The sequence below is a fragment of the Macrobrachium rosenbergii genome, chromosome 7 (genome assembly GCF_040412425.1).
Source record: "Macrobrachium rosenbergii isolate ZJJX-2024 chromosome 7, ASM4041242v1, whole genome shotgun sequence".
Classification (NCBI taxonomy): domain Eukaryota; kingdom Metazoa; phylum Arthropoda; class Malacostraca; order Decapoda; family Palaemonidae; genus Macrobrachium; species Macrobrachium rosenbergii.
The window spans coordinates 27,891,463-27,909,758 of NC_089747.1; the positions used below are offsets into that span (position 1 = coordinate 27,891,463).

Genomic DNA, 18,296 nt, shown 5'->3' on the forward strand with positions numbered 1-18,296 from the left:
CAAAACCATCAGTAATTTGCTGTCGCGTTGGTTTGATAATGTTGCCATACGTGATGGGGATAGATAGACCCACAATGAAAGATATCCTCTTTCAGGCATGCAAGGTTGTCATACCAACAACCATATTACAGCATCCAAAATCCTGGCTATTAGATTGATAAACGACTTAGCACCTCAAGTTTGTTATTCATGGGGGGGCGGCTATTCTTCATTATCAGGTCATTTATGGCGACATTTCCTTGTATGTTGTTTTGGGCCTTTTCTGTGTATAGGATGTTATGGCCTTGTAGAATAGGGAATGTTCATGTTATCCTGTGGTGTCTAGGCAATTGGTTTTTTGTTCAAGTACCACCCAAGTCTTACTTACATGCCTGTTGATGTTGAAGAAGACCCAGCCACAGCTACTAAAGGATGCATTTCTTTAATCAAGGTTCCCCCCCCCCTCTATAAAATACTTTTATATCAGTCCTGTAGCTTTAGTTTGCTCTGAAGATGCCCACTGTGCAGGTGAAAGCTCAGCTTGTAATACGTACAATATACTGCAAACTGAAATGCTGTTTACCTTTGCTGCTGAAAAGATTATATATCCCTTGGAGAGAGACTATTCAACCTTCCCAGGGAGAAGGGAAAACCAGACATCTTTTGAAAAGCTTAAGAGCTGCAAAATATGATACAACTCTAAATAGTATGCATCCTTTTACTTTTACAGTTCTGGCAGGTGAAAATATGTTACAACCTAGCTTTAAACTTTTTATTATACATTTTCAAGATTTTTATAAAATATATATAACATTACATAGCATGTCATCTACTCATCCTTCTCATCATCTGAATCCATCTCAACATCACTATCCATGTCACCGTCATCTTCCTTGTCTTCACTGTCGTCGTCGTCATCCTTGTCATCATTGTCATTGTCGTCCTCATCATCACTCTCATCATCAGAATCATCATCTTTGTCACTGTCATCACCATCATCATCCTCCTCAATTTTTTCTTCTTCAGACATATCTTCTTCCTCAACCAAGGATTTCTCTTCTTCACGCTTCTTCTTCGATTTGGTCTTCTTTGACACCTCGGAAATGATCCTCTGCATGACATCCTCCTCGAGGTCCTCTTCATTGATGACGACATTCCCTCTCTGCAAGAAAAGGAAATACTGTCAGTCTTATCAGACAAACACAATCAACACGAAATTTCAACTAAACACAAGTAACTTCAACAAAATAGTTAACTGAAGTACAACACCTTATACAAAACAGTAACTAGGGCAATCAGCATTTTGAAGCTTCTTATACTGCTGACTATATATCACCTACAGCCTCTAGTTATAAATAAAAGGCAAAAGATAGAGGCATCAATTCTAAAAGAAACAGATCTGAACCCTGAAGGGGAGTCTAGTAAATCAGGGATAACTTTAAAATGCTTTGGGGTTGCTCTCTCTTTCTTTTTATTTTTTTTTTTGTAATCATACTCTGATCATACAATACCACAGTTTAGATTAATTACCGTTTACTTACAGGTAAATATAAACACATTCCTGTGAAACAGGTCATTGACATTCTTTGCAAATTTCCATACGACAAAGTTTTTGTATTATGTACATGTAAAGAAAAACAGCAAAGCTGAATACTGTGAAAATTCTTTCTTTTCCAAAAAAAATGAGCAAAGGTCTTTTAAACTGGATAAATTGAACTCTGCATTTGTATAAGGCCTTTAAGTTGTTTTAAGGAGTTGTGTGGTGCATAGAAGTCCTCGTAAATGTGTTCTTGGATGTGCATTTGAGGAATTTTTGTTTCCAAGCCTTGTTACTCGTGTACATCCATTATAACATTTGACTCAACACAACTTCACAGTTAATAAGGAAGTATATTACACAGTTAATAAGGAAGTACATTTTCATGGGGAAAAAAAAAAAAAAAAAAAAAAGATGAATAATGTAAAATGTATTTTTAAGTCTATGTCTTTCATACGATATTGTTACTACCACAAAAATTCAGCATATGGAATACTTTACTCAGTTTTAAAAGCACTTCACACACACAAAACTTACTCTCAGTCCAGCAGCAGGGGATCGAACAAGACTCAGGTGATCTCTGACAAGGTTTCTGTTGGTGGCACGTTGATTTTCAAAGTCTTTCACAAGACGATCCATCACAAACTTGCGCTCTCTTCTTTCGCGGATTTCTGTGATTTTCTTCATGGCCTCAACTGTTTAAAAAATGATGCAGGTTTAGCCGTGGTGTGCTTCACAGACACTTGAATGATATGCTTGGAGGTATATTCCCAGAAACAACTGCTGTTTATCAAAATATAAACCTATTTTGATGAATACGTATATTACATTTTGAAAAACTGTACAGAGAAAGGGATTGCCACAGTACAAAGAATATGCAATATAACTAGATGTATCCAGGAATAGAGGACTTTTTTATTCCATTCCCAAAAAACAAATCCTGATTAAGTATTAAATAATAAGTAACTGGAATGAACAAGGAACTGAATGCAATGAGAATTAAGGGCAAAGGTCAAACATATATCATCATCACTGAAACAAATGAAAAACTTAAAATAAATGAGTGAACAATTTGATAAAGCTGAGCTAGAAAAAGCATCAAAACCCAAACAGCTTGCAGCCCTTCATAATTCCTGATTTTACAAATCGCAGTCAAACCTCAATGTAAATACTATGCATGATTTAAAAACAAATACAATTAAAAATGCTGTTTACAGTTGAGAAAATATACTGTACTGCAAAAGTGACATCTTTCCACTTTCAGCAACAAACATACTGTAACCTCCAATCTTGGTGTTCCATTACCTAAAAAACTACTTCACACATTACTGTTAAGGCATAGTAACAAATTAGGGACAGATAAATGCACTATATTTTGAATGTAATCAACAGCTGATATTGTGAAAATGGTTAACCACCACCCTCATATTTGCATATGTAATAAGGGGTTTACAAGGGCAATCATCATGCCTAGCCATATTACTGTAATCACAAAGTAGATGCAACAGATTCCTTGCTAGGCATTCTCTGATGCCCGCAGAAATGCAGTGTTTAGAAGTAAAACCATACATGAAAAGTGTATAAATAGATGGGGCAATCTTGGTACAGTGTACTTCAAAATCCAATTTTTAGAAGAAAAACAAAGAGAAATGTTTAATAGTAGCAAACACTTACTTGTCTTTGCCCACAATTCTCTGTTGTATTTAACAGGAACATGGCGCCTCTTTTCAAATTCAAATGAAGGATCGACTGCCAACTCCTTCGCTGCTGCTTTACGAAATGACTTTGTCCAGCGAGTTTTTCTTGGATTTTTCTTTCTATTGAACAGCCTGCGGCATTTCGAGCGACAAAATCTAAAGACCTTGAAAAACAGAAAAAAATAAAGTTACAATTTAATCATCCATTCTAACACTAGAGGAATGTGGATTTTCTTATATTTTCCAATGTGATAATGCTGAATATATTGTCATAAATGGCTTAGTTAACCTATTGCAGCCAATTTTTAAGAAAACAGCACAAAACCCAGCAGAAGCTGATGGTTTAGGTCAGGTTAAGCAGGGCTCTAGGGCCCAACACCTGGCTGGTAAGACTTGGCATTCTAAATTAGTTTAGGTTACTGTACAAAGGACACTACTCCTAAGTAAGGTTAGGCCACGTAGTTGACTGTGCTCTCCCAAATTGGTCCCCCAAATCATAGAATATAAGGGGTTACGTTATCTTCAGCAATTAGAAAAACCCTACATTTTTTCTTGCAGTCAGATTTTCCACTTGAAGCCATGACCCATCTTTCTAAATTGGCTCCCCTTAGTGACCGTACCCTAGTGAGTACCAGTGCACATTACTGACAGTCAGAATAGCCTAATAAAAAATAAACAATAAAGAATTTAGGCATACTAACAAAGCACTTCAATGTGAATCTATGCAGAAATTATTCGAAACATGCCAAAAACTAACGGAAAGCCACATATCCAAATATATGTAAGGGTGAAATCTATTTGAAACCTAGCCTTGCTTCTGTACCTATGGGGCCCACTTGCAGCATATAGCCTAACCACACCTTTTCCCATTTGTACTCAAAAGACATGAAAACACTCACCAATCAATCTGCGTAAGTGCCAAAGTGATTATTTTACTTTAAACCATTTGCATTTTGGACTTGAAAGTCTTTTTCAATGTTTTAAAATATGCTTTGAACATTTCTGACATTCATTTCATCAGCAAATAAGTAGTGGGAGAAAAAAAAAAGTAAAATACAAGTATGTTAATCCTATCGATAGCTGTCATTCAGAATAAGGTGATTTATTCAAAGTAATAAAATGCACTAGGATAAGGACCCAGTAACCTAGTGTAGGTTAGGTTTGGTTGGTTAGGCCAAATTGGCTGCTAATGGAACAAGCATCAGAAACATTCAAAGCACATATATCTCCATGTCCAAAATGGTGGTTTAAAATAAAATTTTACCAAAATGATGACGATTTTCTTAATAGCCTGTACCTTAGTGGACCAACTACACATTTCTTAAAATTAAGAATAGCCTGTGGTAGACTAACCTATATTAACTTGTAAAAAGTCAATCATGTCATATGACATGTTGCAGTAGTTATCCCACACGGGTTACCCACGTCATATGACGTTTGTAAGTTTTTAAATTTGCGCGCCTTAATAGGTGATTGTATGGATATTGTTTTTGTTTTGGGTACTTGGCAAACTTGTGGAAACGCAACAGCGCCTGAGGCCGCATGCAGGGTTGCCTGATTGGGATACAAATCACAAATTAGGCTACTTTTTATACCTTTGGGCAACCAGATTTCACAATCTGCTACTTGCGACTTCTTGGGCTATTTTTGATTTGACTTGGGCTCTTTTATTTGATTTGGGCTACTTCTATTTATTTTTTATCATAATAATAATACAGTAATAATAATAATAATAATAATCATCATCATCACACCAATAGCCACATACAATGCTCTTAGTGCCTTATTAGTCTTCATGGAGGAAGGTCACACTGGCCACTCACGCTCTCAATCAAGAGAAGGTTGCGCTGGCCGCTCGCACTCTCAATCCAGCCCGACTTTTTACACGTCATTTCATTTGTACGATGCCAGTGCCACCAGGTGCCAAAAAATAGAGTACAGAGTGCTATGTCTGCCCACATATAAATCGTTGACCACAGCAAGGAAAAGACACTCGCTTCCACTACCGTGAATGTGATATTCCACTATGTCTGGGACCATGTTTTGAAGAATATCATATTCTTCAAAATTTGTAAAAGTGCTAGAAAAGAAAATGAAGTTTGTAAGTTGTATTACTGAATAACAAGTAAAATAAATTTGTTTCTAATTTCAACTTTGTAAGAAAAATTTATTTAATAAGTTGTTTGTAAGAAAAATGTTTATATTGTTCGTGCTAGTGGGAAAAAAATGGATTAGGGGACCAAAACAAGTGAAAATGGACAACACTGCAAGGATTGTGTCTCGGCAGCTAGCTGGGGGATATGCCCCTCAAACGCAGGTTGCGTGCCTTTTAAAAGCTATTTTCTTTCTTTTGGGACCATTTTGCATTGATTAAGCTACAAAAATAATTAAAAATTTTTGGTAACCTGAGGGAGTAAACAAGGTTTACTCCCTCAGGTTACAGAATGCAGGGATACACTAACAAAGCACTTAGATGGAATGGTAATAAAAATCGCTGGAAACATACCAATAACTTGCCAACACCACATATTCTAATATAGCCTAAGCAGTGCTAAAATCTTTTTGGATCTAGCCGTACCTTGCCTATGGGGATCCACTTGCAGCATTACAGCCTACCACACCTTTTTACCGTTTGTACTCAAAATAGAAAATACTTTCACCAAACGATCTGCATATCTGCCAAAGATATTATTTTACTCTAAACCATTATTGCATTTTGAACTTGAAATATTTTCCTGTTTTAATATGTGCTTTGAACTTTTCTGACATTTGTTGTTTTAGCAATGAGTACTTTTAGAGAGAAGCAACCCTTGGCAGAGGGGACGAGGAAGTCCAGACTTGTTGAAGAGCGACTCTGACCCAAAAAGTTCCATTGATGACAACAACCAATGAAGATGGATCCAGTCCCTGCAGCAGCCTATGCTTGCAAGAGAAGTTGGAAAGTCTTCCAGTCTTGAACACACAGGGATTTAATGCCTGAAGAACCGCTTCTTGTGTAGCTACCACTGGAGGTTGGGTTAAGAACTTTTCTCGATGCCTCGGAAGCAGAGCTAGGTCAGGCGAAAGGCGAAGTCTTCCAGCATTTCTCTGTAACTCTGGGTGAACAATGCTCCTTGAACCCATAGTGAAACAGATGAATACAGCGGGAAAAACATAGACATCAGTGTTTCCCATAAAGACAGCATGCCTCACCGCAGCGGCCCATGGGTCTGGTACGGAGGAGCGAGAAAACTACCAACTTTTGTTGAGCTGGGAGGCAAACAGAAAGATGGTAGGTATCCCTCAGTTGAGAAGTCTCTTTGTGAGGAAAAGAGTGATGACCACACTCTGTCCTGATTGCTCAAACCTGAGGCTGAGCTCACTTACCAATACATCCCCACCGGGAATGCATCTGGCTAATTGTGCTATTGAGTCCGCTAGAACACTTGAGTACCTGCAAATGTCAACAGATGAAACAGGAGGAAAAAATCGATTCCCTCTTATTTGTTGATGTATGCCACTGCTGTGGTGCTGGTGTTCAACGAAACCACTGTCGCCCAACCTATCCTGAAATTCTTGGAAGGCCAAAAGGCTGCCTTGAGATCAGGATGGTGATGAGAAGGTATTCATCATCTCGGTCACACACCTTCAAGACAAAGTCTTACAGGTGTCCGCCTAGCCTATTCCTCGATTGGTGTATCCAAGAGTAGACACATGACGTGAAGAGAATATGCAAGCATATTCAAAGGTTCCTTTCAATCAAGCATTAGCCTAACTCTGAGGTCGAAGAGGAAAGGATGGAGGACTGGAAGCAGACCTCCTCCATTCTCCACCATGGGGAAGTTTCTGCAAGATGACAGGATACCAAGACGATTGACTCTAGCTGAGCTGGCATTTCCTGAATCAGGAGCATGGGAGAGGAGGCAGGATGGAAGTTTGATGAAAAAAATTGCCGAGACCCAAGGGAAATAGATACTTCTCCTGAAGGGATCCATCCCCATGTTTCGTCAATGTTGCTGTCAGGTCCAGAGACTCGACAAGTATCACTTCATCCAGGCATCTGCAATAGGAAAACTTCTGTCTGGTCAATACTTCTTCCTCTCTTCCCTTCTGTCCTCCTTCCGTATGGAAAAGAGGGTGGAAAGACACACAACTACGCGCACTTTCCCAGAAGGGAAGAAGAGGGCTGTGTGTTTCCGCGATCTTCTTCCGAAGCCCGAGACTTCTTAGGAGTCGAGGAAGGCTGGCTTGAACTTAAGGTTGAGCTGAGATGACGAAGACCCAAGGGTCTTGGCCATTGTCCAAAGGACAAGGCAGTGCCCTGGCATGAAACTTGATTACCACAGTACCTGGCAAATGGCTGAAGGAGAAAGGCAGAACCATGTAAAGGTTCGTTCCTTTCCTAAGGGTCGAGCCAACTTGGGACATACGAAACTGGAGATCCAAATTAGGACAAAGTCCTTCTTCTTAGCACCAGAATTTCCCACAGATTGCTGCCTGGTGTAGGAAGACCCACCCCTGGACAGAACCAGTCTCCAGAAGGCAAGGTTCTCTCCAGGAATGGTCGCATCCGAGGAGAGAAAGCCTAAAAGTGAAGGATTGTGGATCCATCAGGAGACTGCCTGGAGGAAACCAAGAGCTGTCCTCCAGGATTGCCGCCTCTTGTTGAGGAAGAGAATACCCTCCATGGCAAAGAGAAGCAGAGAGAGAACCCAGTCCGGATGAAGCAGAGTCAGAACAACCTGCAGTCAGCAAGACCTCTCCGAGGCAAGAAAAATTCGTACTCTGTCGAGGCGGGGGAGGAGCTTGGTGTCTCGAACTGAATGAACTCCTTGCCCAAAGAAAAGTATTCATCTGGTTGAGAATGCTTTCACAAGCAAACTATCAGCCTCTTCAGGAACTGCAAGGGTTGCAAGTGATGAAGATTATTCACTGGGGGAGCTGCGGTCCAGTTCCGGAGATCCTTGCGCTGACAAATCGGCGCAAAGCTCTCCGAGAAACGATGGTGATTGCAACTTGACGAGGAAGACCCTCACTGCTTCCGAAGTGTGAAACTCCTGTACCTCTCTCCTTGGAGGAAGACTTTGGCAGATCCCAAGAAACCCTCCTCACATATCTGGTTGTACTACGACACGATCGGGGGACTGACACCAAGAGCACGCCAAGCAGCCGAATTCCAAAGAACGACAAATTCATCAGAGTTCTCTCTGTCGTCTCGTGTCTCTCGGAACAACAGAGAGGAAAAGAGAACAGATGAGAGCGCGCACCCCTACCTGTCCTGCCAGTAAGACCAGCAGGAGAGGCGGACCATGTGCGATAATCAACCAAAGGTGATGATTGCCACATGGGGGAAGAAGAGAGCTTGTGCTGTGGCAAAGTTCTTTTCTTGGGAAGAGCAGAAGGTTCACTCAAAAGTTGTTGAGAACCCGATTCGGAAGAACCAAGTGGGGCCGAGCCGCACTCACCTGGCGTGAACTAGCGCTAATTTCCTGAACTCTAAACTCCTTCGAGGCCGAGGCACCCCGAGAAGAAGGCTTAAAGGGGAATTCTGTGTCTGCTGTCCTCCATGCTCAAACCCTAAGGTTCAACTTCCTAAGAAACCATAAAGGGCCAGGCACAGCCAATTTAGAGGCAGACTTCTAAGGACTGGCAACAAGGGCACGGCCCCGAAACACAAGACCCCAAAGGACAATGCGAATTGGTTCCCGCCCAAGGGCGGAAAGAGCCAACAAAGCGAGAAATGCCTCCCAGGAGAGAGGCAGTCCCTTAGAAGTCCCACAGGACTCCCAAAGGAAACCTCTTCCCTGCTTCTCCTAGTGTTTGAAATGATAGGATTGAGACACCAGGTTGGGAACCTGACCGAGTACTAGTAAGCACTCAGCGAGCGTTTATACAGTAGTGCTAGCAGGGAAAGCAGAGACACCTGGGTGCCTCGGCCCTTTCTCTCGTGCTGCTTCTGAACTGGGCCGGGGAGAATACTCTCCAGAACCAGATCGGGTTACACGATATTCAATGGAATCTTGAGTACTCTGAGCAGCATGTGAACGAGCACCTGAAACAGCACCCGTCATAGAGGCAGAAACTCTAGGACTGGTAACGGAAGCGCACACCGAGGTCTGCGCACCCGCACCTCCCAAAACACAAAACCAGGGAATGCGAATCGATTCCTGTATCCGAAGGTCGGGAAGAGCTGACGAGAGACCCACTGCCTCCTTGGAAGGAGGCAGTCCCTAGATGCCCAAAGGACTTGAAGGGGGAAGGAGCAGCCTTCCTCTCCTTTGGCTGACAGAGGCCTATCCGGTTTCCCGGGACCCCCTCAAACCTTGGGAGAGGAAGGGAAGAGGCAGCAGAAGACGAAATCGAAGATAAGTTGAAGAAGACGGTGGCTACCTCCCACAGGGCGACTTCCTTCACCTTCACTCCAACATCTTCTACAGGATGGTGGACACAAAACATCATAACCTCCAGGGCAGCTAAGCAGGATCACAACAGAAGCAGCCCAGGACATGAACACCAGGAGAAGCAGCAGGCGTGATCAGGACAGATGATGCAGGAGCTATGGAAGTGGTTCAGAAGGCTGGATCTACAGCAATAGCCAGGAATGTCACCGGCAGTGACAGGAGCGATAACACAGGAAGCACAGTAGGAGCAGATGGAACTACAGATACGCCAGATGCAGTGCCACAGCATACATGAAGGCCAGCAACGACAGCAATCAATCCACATCAACGGGACGTAGAGTAGGAACTACCCTGATGTGGGCCTACGCCATTCCAACCAGGTACTGTGGTCGATCCCAAGGCAAACACTCTATGAACGTTGGGACTCCTTCAGGCAAAGATATCACAAACTGAGATATCCAGCCAACTACTGTTGTGCCTGATGCTCACTGTCAACATGAAAGAAAAAGCAAGGAAGAAGAACCTACAGGGTGAGAGACGAGGAAGAAGGAGAGGCTGCGAAGGGTGCCGTGGTAGTGAAAATTACTGATGCTGACCTGCAACCCCCCCGCAACTCCTCCACAGCGCGGGCAGCAAAGAAGAACACTCAGCACAAGTAGAGCGAAGTAGTCATGCCCTTGTAACTGGAGGGCGTGAGCCCAAGAAGGACAGCAAATTTGTTACGTTCCAATCGATGAAGGGGAGCGAAGTTATTACGTCCCAATCTAATATATCCGAATGGACGGGGAAACACCTTCAGTATCTAATTAATGGGCTTACTGGAAGAGAAGCATTACCACTCGGTTACGCCTCTCTAAAATATGCCCTTGGCCGTCAAACCTAAGACACAAACGCAGGGGAATGACAGCCTATGCAAGGCTAGCAAAAATCGTGGGTTTGTATATTAACCCTTTTAACCCGTGAGGCTATATACTGCTTACTCCGTGTGGTGATATATAGTCACTTTCAAATTACGCACTTAAATAAGCCCAACCTACATCAGGAGATGGTTAATTTTTATTGGCTGACCATCTCCCTCCTTTTTCCAAGAAAATCAATCAGATGATAGCACATCTTTCAGCCATATTACCCAGAAATCTTGTTTGTTTACATTTTCAGGTTCATGCATGGCTGTGATCTGGAGGGATTATCACAGTATATATGTAAATTTTGTGATATACAGTATTAGAAATGCATAAGATACACTTATTTTTTAGTTATCAATAATGACAGAGAATAAAGATTGTGTTATATTTTTTAGTTATCAATAATGACATAGAGAATAAAGATTGTGTTATATAAGAGTGGCAAGCTTGACAGTTTCGTAAATAAGGTTTCGTAATGTGTTTCTCATGTTTGTTGTTGTCAGCTGATGTCTGTTGTCTAATGATGCCTGACAGTGAACCCTTAACCCTACAGGGAACATCAATTCTGATACTTTCACTTTAAAATACAGTTCATAAGCTTTAAATTGATATATAATAGCCTATATTTTGGGATACAGTTCATAAACTTTAAATTGATATATAATAGCCTATATTTTGGGAGATAATTAACATATGGTAAAAGACAGGAAAAAGAGACCCACTTCTCCAAAATAGCATGTAATTTTATGCACGCGTGGGCTCACATGTCATAAATATTAGTCCGGGTTAAAAAGGTTAATAAATATCAAAAGCAGTATATACACAAAAATACAGAAAGATCCCACCGGGATAAATAAAGAGCTTAACGACAGTCAGGCAAAGAGATCTAAAAACATGTCTGCAACACATGACAGCCAAAAGCAAACTGGAATTTTAGGGTAAACGCTCGGGACATGAGACACCGTGACATTTCTCCGCTGTTTGGACACTTCCAGGAAACTGCATTCGAACGCGCCCCCCATCAGCATGAGTGAGACTTGTGCCCGTGCCCCCTCTACACAACTCGCCGAGACCGTACCAGTTTTCTCCTAAATTACAAAATATGGCATATTTCCGATTAAACAGAGGTTCGTTAAGATTTAGCCATGCGCGGTGCTAACTTACTGGCTATGACGCTCTCGAAACTTCTACTTAAAACACTTTAAAAGTGGACAAGTGTCGCCATCTCAATATTTGCTGAGTCACTTGTGTAAACAAACTGCCCATTTCCTGTGTTAAATCTGCAAAATATTTGTACCCATAGACGGTGACACCGTTTCCTTGACATCAGTGGTAAACGCTGGCGCTTTTGGGGATTGCACAGGGAACTGTAGTGAGTTATTGGGACACCAGAGCGCTAGATATTTAAATAACTAGGTAGCTAAACACCAGAATAAGGTTATAAATTGAGTACAGTAAATGTAATATGTGTTCATTATAATTCGTTTGAAAATATTTTTTGTTGGAGCAAACCAGATTCCTGAGACAAATTTCAACGCTTTTGCTGTGAACATTATGATATTTGCGTTCTCATGATTTGCGGAAAATTCGCCCATTCGTGGTATTTTTCACTGAGAAATATTCACTAACAACTGTATTTTCATATAATTTTCATGAATAAATGCACTTTTTGTGATAAAACTATTAAAATACTCAGGTATATGCATTTTTACAGGGTTTTTCTCTGTTTAAACTATCAAAATGGGCAGTTCAAGTGTTTTTAGAGGATTTTAAGTATTCACGGATTTTAGCTATTTGATTATTGTGTGGGACGATCCCCGCTAATATGGGGGTTCACTGTAGCTATTTTTTTGCATTTTCCCGTTTTTTTTATTATTTATCAATATATATTATATATAGTGTAATATATATATCACATACAGTAAACCCCCTATTCGTGGATTTCTGTGTAAGCATTTATAGTTTTTTTTTTTGTTTAAACTATCAAAATAGGCAGTTCTAAGTGTTTTTAGAGGGGTTTCAAGTATTCACGGATTTTAGCAATTCATGGGAGAGGGGGGTGCGGTACACATCCCCCGCGAATACAGGGGGTTTACTGTACACAGTGTAAGTTTTGTCAAATATAATGGTGTTTTAAGCAATAATTTTGGATTTAAAACCTTTATTTCAGTCCTGTATTTTGACGTCATGACATCTTGACTCTCGCCCTTTTAGATAAATTGTCATACTCAACTTTAATCTTGTATTTTTGCCAAAGTGGGAACACTCATATGTACACATTACATGTCCTAAGAAGTATACATAGTAATATGGACTTAAATAAATGAAAATTCCTAACAACAAAATACTTACATTTCTATCGTGAAACAGTTCACTAATGTAATAGTCCGCCTCGGATGTTTGTGGCAGCCATATGTACAATAAGGCTGGAAAATTGTTCCCTTTAGTTTCGCTATTTGGTGAGTAAAGTATAAACAAACATTCTCACGTATTTTTAATGGTATTGTGAGTGAATTAAGAACAAATGTGCATAATTACAATCAAATAAGCACTGTGGAGCTTCAGTTGTGGTGTCAGTAAGGATAAAACCACAGATTAAAGGTAAAAATGCATTCCAGTTCAACCTCATGATGGACGGGAACTCCATGTCTCATATTTTCACTAGTATATATAGGGAACAAAATGTTTTATCGTGCTGATTACAACTAAAATCTTGAGTAATATGTATGAGCATTACATATTGTCAGTATGCTGCTATTAGTTTCATTTAGATAAAAACTTTAGTTTTTTATATTAAATTTTTGTTGAAATATTGTATTCAGGCATTAAGAATTAGCTTGTTTTTCCTCCTCACTGGGGGTTTGCTTGTTAAGCACAATATTTAACAATTGTTTTTCTTGACATGATCTGTGGCTGTGTGAATAGCCCCCTCCCACTCTCCCTATGCAGCAGAGGGGTTTGTGGAAGCTCCTGTTGGCGAGTAGTCAGTCTGTTTCTGGATCTTCACCAGAGGTGCTGAATTTGCCTGTCTTTGCTGCTGCTTTTTGGTTGTTTGTTATCTGCTTGCTGGTTGTGGCAGCCTGATTATTTTTGGATCCACCTTGCCCTGCAGTTGCAAGGATTTAGCTGCCCCTTATCATTCAGCATCACTGATCCAGTATCACTGTCGGTGGGACCTCTCTTGCCCACAGTAATATAATTATTCATTGGTTAATACAGTGTGATCACAGCCTCTAGTCCACTGCTGACATATTATGTGGACCCATTATTTGTCTATTATCCACATCTGCCCGAGTGGATCCTATGATACCCCGCCACTGGGAGATTTTTCCCTGACATTTGGAAGGAATTCATTCACCACTGAGGAACTGTTTGTATATTGAAATTAGAGTGTATCATGTTAGAGGTATTCTATCTTTTGGCTTTCCTCCTCCTTTCTGGACCCCCTCTCTTTTTTGGTATAAGTGTGTTGAGGTCTGTATTTAATTGTGTAAGTGTTGTTTATAATTAAGGGTGTGTGGCTTTCATTTATTTTGTGTATTATTGAGGTTCAGGTGTTACTTCTCTGTGACATATGTGTTAAATTTAAGAATTTTACGCAGTGTTTATTTTGCCCCCTGAATTTATCTTGCACACAGTTTAATTAGTGGTACGATTCCACCCATTGTGGACTTCATATCAGGTTTGTGAGCACATTGTTTAGGTATTGGTAGTGTTTATGGTGTAGTGGAGAAGTGTCCATTACAATATATATGCAATTAGTGTCAGTACACTGTTAAATGAGCGCTGTGAAGGAAGTGTCCAATCACCATTCATTTTGTTACAGTATTTGGGAAGACACCATATTGGATTCAAAATTGCCTTCAACACCTATTTTACGAAGACTTTACATGCTTATTTTAGTTCGTATGGCAGTTTCCTATAGCGCATTTTGTCAATGAAGCTTCAATCTTTTGAAAGGTTTTCGTAAAGGTTTATTTATTTTTTTTATTTCTCCAATTAAATATCAAGTGAAAAGTGAAAATTCTGCCACCCATGTGTCTCAACCCCAATCATTTACCCTACATCCGGGCAGGTGGGTATTCGCGCCTATCTGGCGGTAGTTACTGCCTAACCACCTTGTTCAAGAGTTTAATGGCCGTGTCCAGCTTCACCACAAGTAATTCCTTATGTTAAGGACCAATGGTTTGCATATCATGCTGGATAAGGAAAGCTTAGGCCTGTGGAATGTTTTCTAACTAATGTCATGCACTGGGATAAGGACCTGGAACCCTAGGTTAGGTTGGGTTAAGTGTGATTGGTTAGGTCATCTGCTCAGGGAACAAATGTCAGAAACATTCAAAATACACATTATACCACATAATAAAATTTAAGTACTAAATACGAGAATGGTATCAAGTGAAACCTATCAAAATCATGATTCTGTGACTGTGCCCCCCCCCCCAACCAATTGGGAGTTCTTCATTGGATGGGTCGATATCGTACTCGCCTAGCACTCTCCTAGGCCCACATTTGATTCTCTGCCCGGCCAATGAAGAATTAGAGGAATTTATTTCTGGTGTTAGAAATTAATTTCTCGGTATAATGTGGTTCGTGATTCCACAATAAGTTGTAGGTCCCAGTTGCTAGGTAACCAATTGGTTCTTAGCCACGTAAAACAAGTCTAATTTCTTCAACCCAGCCTCTAGCAGAGCTGTTAATCAGCTCAGCTCAGTGGTCTGGTTAAACTAAGGTATACTTAACTTCTTCTCCACCAATTTGGCCTAGTACACAATAGCCTAGCCTACCTACCCTAGTTAGATTTGCCTCTTCTAAAGTAAAGATTGCAGGTGCAAGAACACATCAAGAAAGCACACCGATGTAAATATTTGGTAATTCTAAGCTGTAGTTCCGTGGTGAGCTAGACTATGGCAATTGACGTTTTCCTATGTTATTTTACTTGTTTTACAAGAATTTAAAGTAATATTTTGTCGGCTGCTGTAACTAAACTGTAATTGACCTTTGAAGACTACACGAGGCACATCTAACGCATTCCGTGATTCCCACCCCCTCCATAGTTAATACAGCAAAATTGCAACCAGTAAACACCCCTAGGGTACATTAGGTTGGTAATTTTAGGGGTGTTTACTGGTTACAATTTTGCCCTATTAGATATGGAGGGGGTGGGAGCTCGCTGCGGAATGCCGGCTTAGATTAACCTCATCGGTGTCGTGCAGCCTTGAAAGGTCAGTTACAGGGGTAGATTACAGTTTAGTTACAGCTGGCCAACAAAATATTACTTTAAATTCTTGTAAAGCAAGTAAAATAACATAGGAAAACGTCAATTGCCATAGTCTAACTCACCGCGGAACTACGGCTTACAATTACATATCCTAATATAGGCTAGACAATGCCAAATTCTACTGACCTAGCATAGCGTTGTTAATGTAGCCCATTACCTACGGTACGCTTGCAACACTTGTCAACCGCGATCTGGGAAGTGGCAGAATTCCGGCATAACAAGTAACATCGTAAAAAAACAGGAGCGGATTTAACCTAGCCTCATTGGCGACGTCAGCCAAGCGAACACACGACACCTGATACCACCTCCAAAACACCTTATTTTAATTGTAAATCACATTAATAACACTCGCTAACCTTACAATCATTCCTGACAAACATCATCCCGTGTCCGGGATAGACTTTGCTGGAGCAGAAATAACATCTTTCAATGCGCATTTTGCTCAACCTATTTGTTTACGTCTTGGCGTTTGCCCCAAGATGGCTTCAAGGACCGACGGGAGAACTACTCGTTGCCGATAAAGTGGCAAAGACAAAGTATCAAATAAATTCATTTTATCCTTGTATTGTAATCAAATTGAGTTTAAAAGAAATTTTAATGATTATAATTAAACATTTGTCAGATAGGTGTAGATCTGAATTATTTATATATACACATTCTAATAACTTCTATTAAGTCAGAATAAAGCATATAATGTTTACGGTCTGCCATGTGCGAAACTCATAGATAAATCTAATTAGAGTATGACTGTTGTGCTCATAGATGTAGATATTATATAGTGAAGTCGTGAAGAACGCAAAGTTCCTCTTCTTTCGACCTTATTAGTCCCACTGTATAGCAGGGTCGGCCGCTCTAGTCAACTTTCTCCATCTATTTCTATTCCTAGCATTTTCCCCCAGTCCCACGTCACCCATATCCCTCCTCACCACATCCATCCATCTGACCCGTTGACGCCCCACACTCCTCCCCCCCCCCCATCACTTCCACGTTCTTAGCTCTCTTGATTGGTTCCACCACCTCTCTTCTTATTACATGGCCATAGTATTTCAGATGAGCTTCCCTAGCCTTCTCCTTTACGTTACATATGCCACACATTCTTCTTATAACTTGACTCTCCCTCCTTTCCAGTAGTGATATTTCAGCAGTCCATCTCACCATCCTCATCTCGGTTCTTTCCAGCAGTCCCTCCTCTTTCCTCTTAAGTGCCCAGGTTTCTGCCCCATATAATAGTACCAGCTTGATAACTGTCTTATAAATCTTCATTTTGAGCCATTAAAATTAATGGCATTTTCTTGTGTAAAACAACTCCAGTTACTTCTCTCCATTTTCACCATGCTTCTTTCACTCTCTGTCTCACTGCTTTCTCATTACCTCCCTCTTCTGTTATTATTGATCCCAAATAGTTAAACTCATTGTTCTGCTTTAGCACTGTACCATCTTCCACTTGAATGTTTATTTCATGTCCTTCTCTATTACTAGTCATTAGCTCTGTCTTTCCAATGTTCACTTTAAATCCTTTCCTTTCTAGGGCTCCTTTCCATGCTAAAAACCTTTCTTGCAGTTCTTCTTCTGTCTGTTATAATGACTAAATCATCAGCAAACAACAGATTCTACCGTTCATTGTTGTTCCTTAATTCTGATGTCAGTGTGTCTATAACGACGAGGAACAAGAATGGACTCAGAGCTGATCCCTGATGGAGGCCCACCTCCACAGGGAATGTCTCAGTCTCCCCATATTTTGTTTGTACAGTAGTTCTTGCTCCCTCATACATCATCTTCACTAACCTTACCAACTTCTCTGGTATTCCTCTCTTTCTCAAACACCAATAGACTATTCTTGGTACTCTGTCATACGCCTTTTCAAGATCCACAAAACACAGGTAAACTTTCCTGTTCCCTTCTAGATACTTCTCTTGGACTTGTCTTACTGTAAAAACACCATCCACTGTGCTCTTTCCTTTCATAAACCAAAACCGCTGCTCATGTATATCTATCAGGTCTTTCAGCCCTCCTTCTACTATTCTTTCTAGTATCTTGAATACATGCTCCAAAAGCTTTATTCCTGTGTGGTTCCCACAGTTTAAGACGTCTCCTTTTTGTTTATACATTTTAATCATCCAACTATTGCTCCAGTCCCTTGGCATTTCCTCTACATCTCAGATCTTTGCCTAGATTTCCCAATGCTTTAATCATTTCTATCGTTACCTCTGACTTTCCTGCAGTCTTATTAACTTTTTCTTTCTTTATAGCATTCTCGACTTCACTAACTCTGATGTTTGCTAATGGCCCTTCTACTGGAGGAACATTTTCCAGTTCTTCACATTCATTCTCATTGTTTAATAGTTGAGGAAAATAGTCTTTCCATCTTCTCCTGACTTCCTCTTCCTCAGTCAAGATATTTCCATTTTCATCTTTAATAATTCCTACCTCTTCTACATCCTGCCTGTCTTTTCTTCTCGCTTCTGCAATTTTGTAGATTATCTTTTCTCCCCCGGTGTTCCCATCTTCTCATACCGT

General features: G+C 40.5%; 1 protein-coding gene across 2 annotated transcripts; it reads right to left on the bottom strand.

Annotated features, from left to right (window-relative positions):
- Nucleotides 1-737: 737 nt before the first annotated feature.
- Nucleotides 738-16,291, bottom strand: LOC136840257 (probable ribosome biogenesis protein RLP24). 2 transcript variants are annotated; one of them, XM_067106885.1, is made up of 4 exons: nt 16,136-16,291; nt 3,191-3,377; nt 2,054-2,211; nt 738-1,141 (listed from the first exon to the last, which is right to left on the bottom strand). In XM_067106885.1, the coding sequence occupies exons 1-4, from the start codon at nt 16,214-16,216 to the stop codon at nt 809-811; spliced, it is 759 nt and encodes a 252-aa protein (XP_066962986.1). In that variant the 5' UTR covers nt 16,217-16,291; the 3' UTR covers nt 738-808. The 2 variants fall into 2 exon arrangements, with proteins under 2 accessions (XP_066962986.1, XP_066962987.1); XM_067106886.1 differs by having other exon boundaries at nt 16,141-16,277.
- Between the last annotated feature and the right edge of the window lie 2,005 nt (nt 16,292-18,296).

Bases quoted from the DNA above. Each gene is read 5' to 3' on its own strand.
- LOC136840257 (XM_067106885.1), bottom strand. From the start codon at position 16,216: ATGCGCATTGAAAGATGTTATTTCTGCTCCAGCAAAGTCTATCCCGGA. The intron at 2,212-3,190 runs GTAAGTGTTTGC...TTTTTTAAACAG, and splicing joins AGAATTGTGGGCAAAGACAA to TTGAGGCCATGAAGAAAATC. The intron at 1,142-2,053 runs GTAAGTTTTGTG...CTTTTCTTGCAG, and splicing joins CCCCTGCTGCTGGACTGAGA to AGAGGGAATGTCGTCATCAA.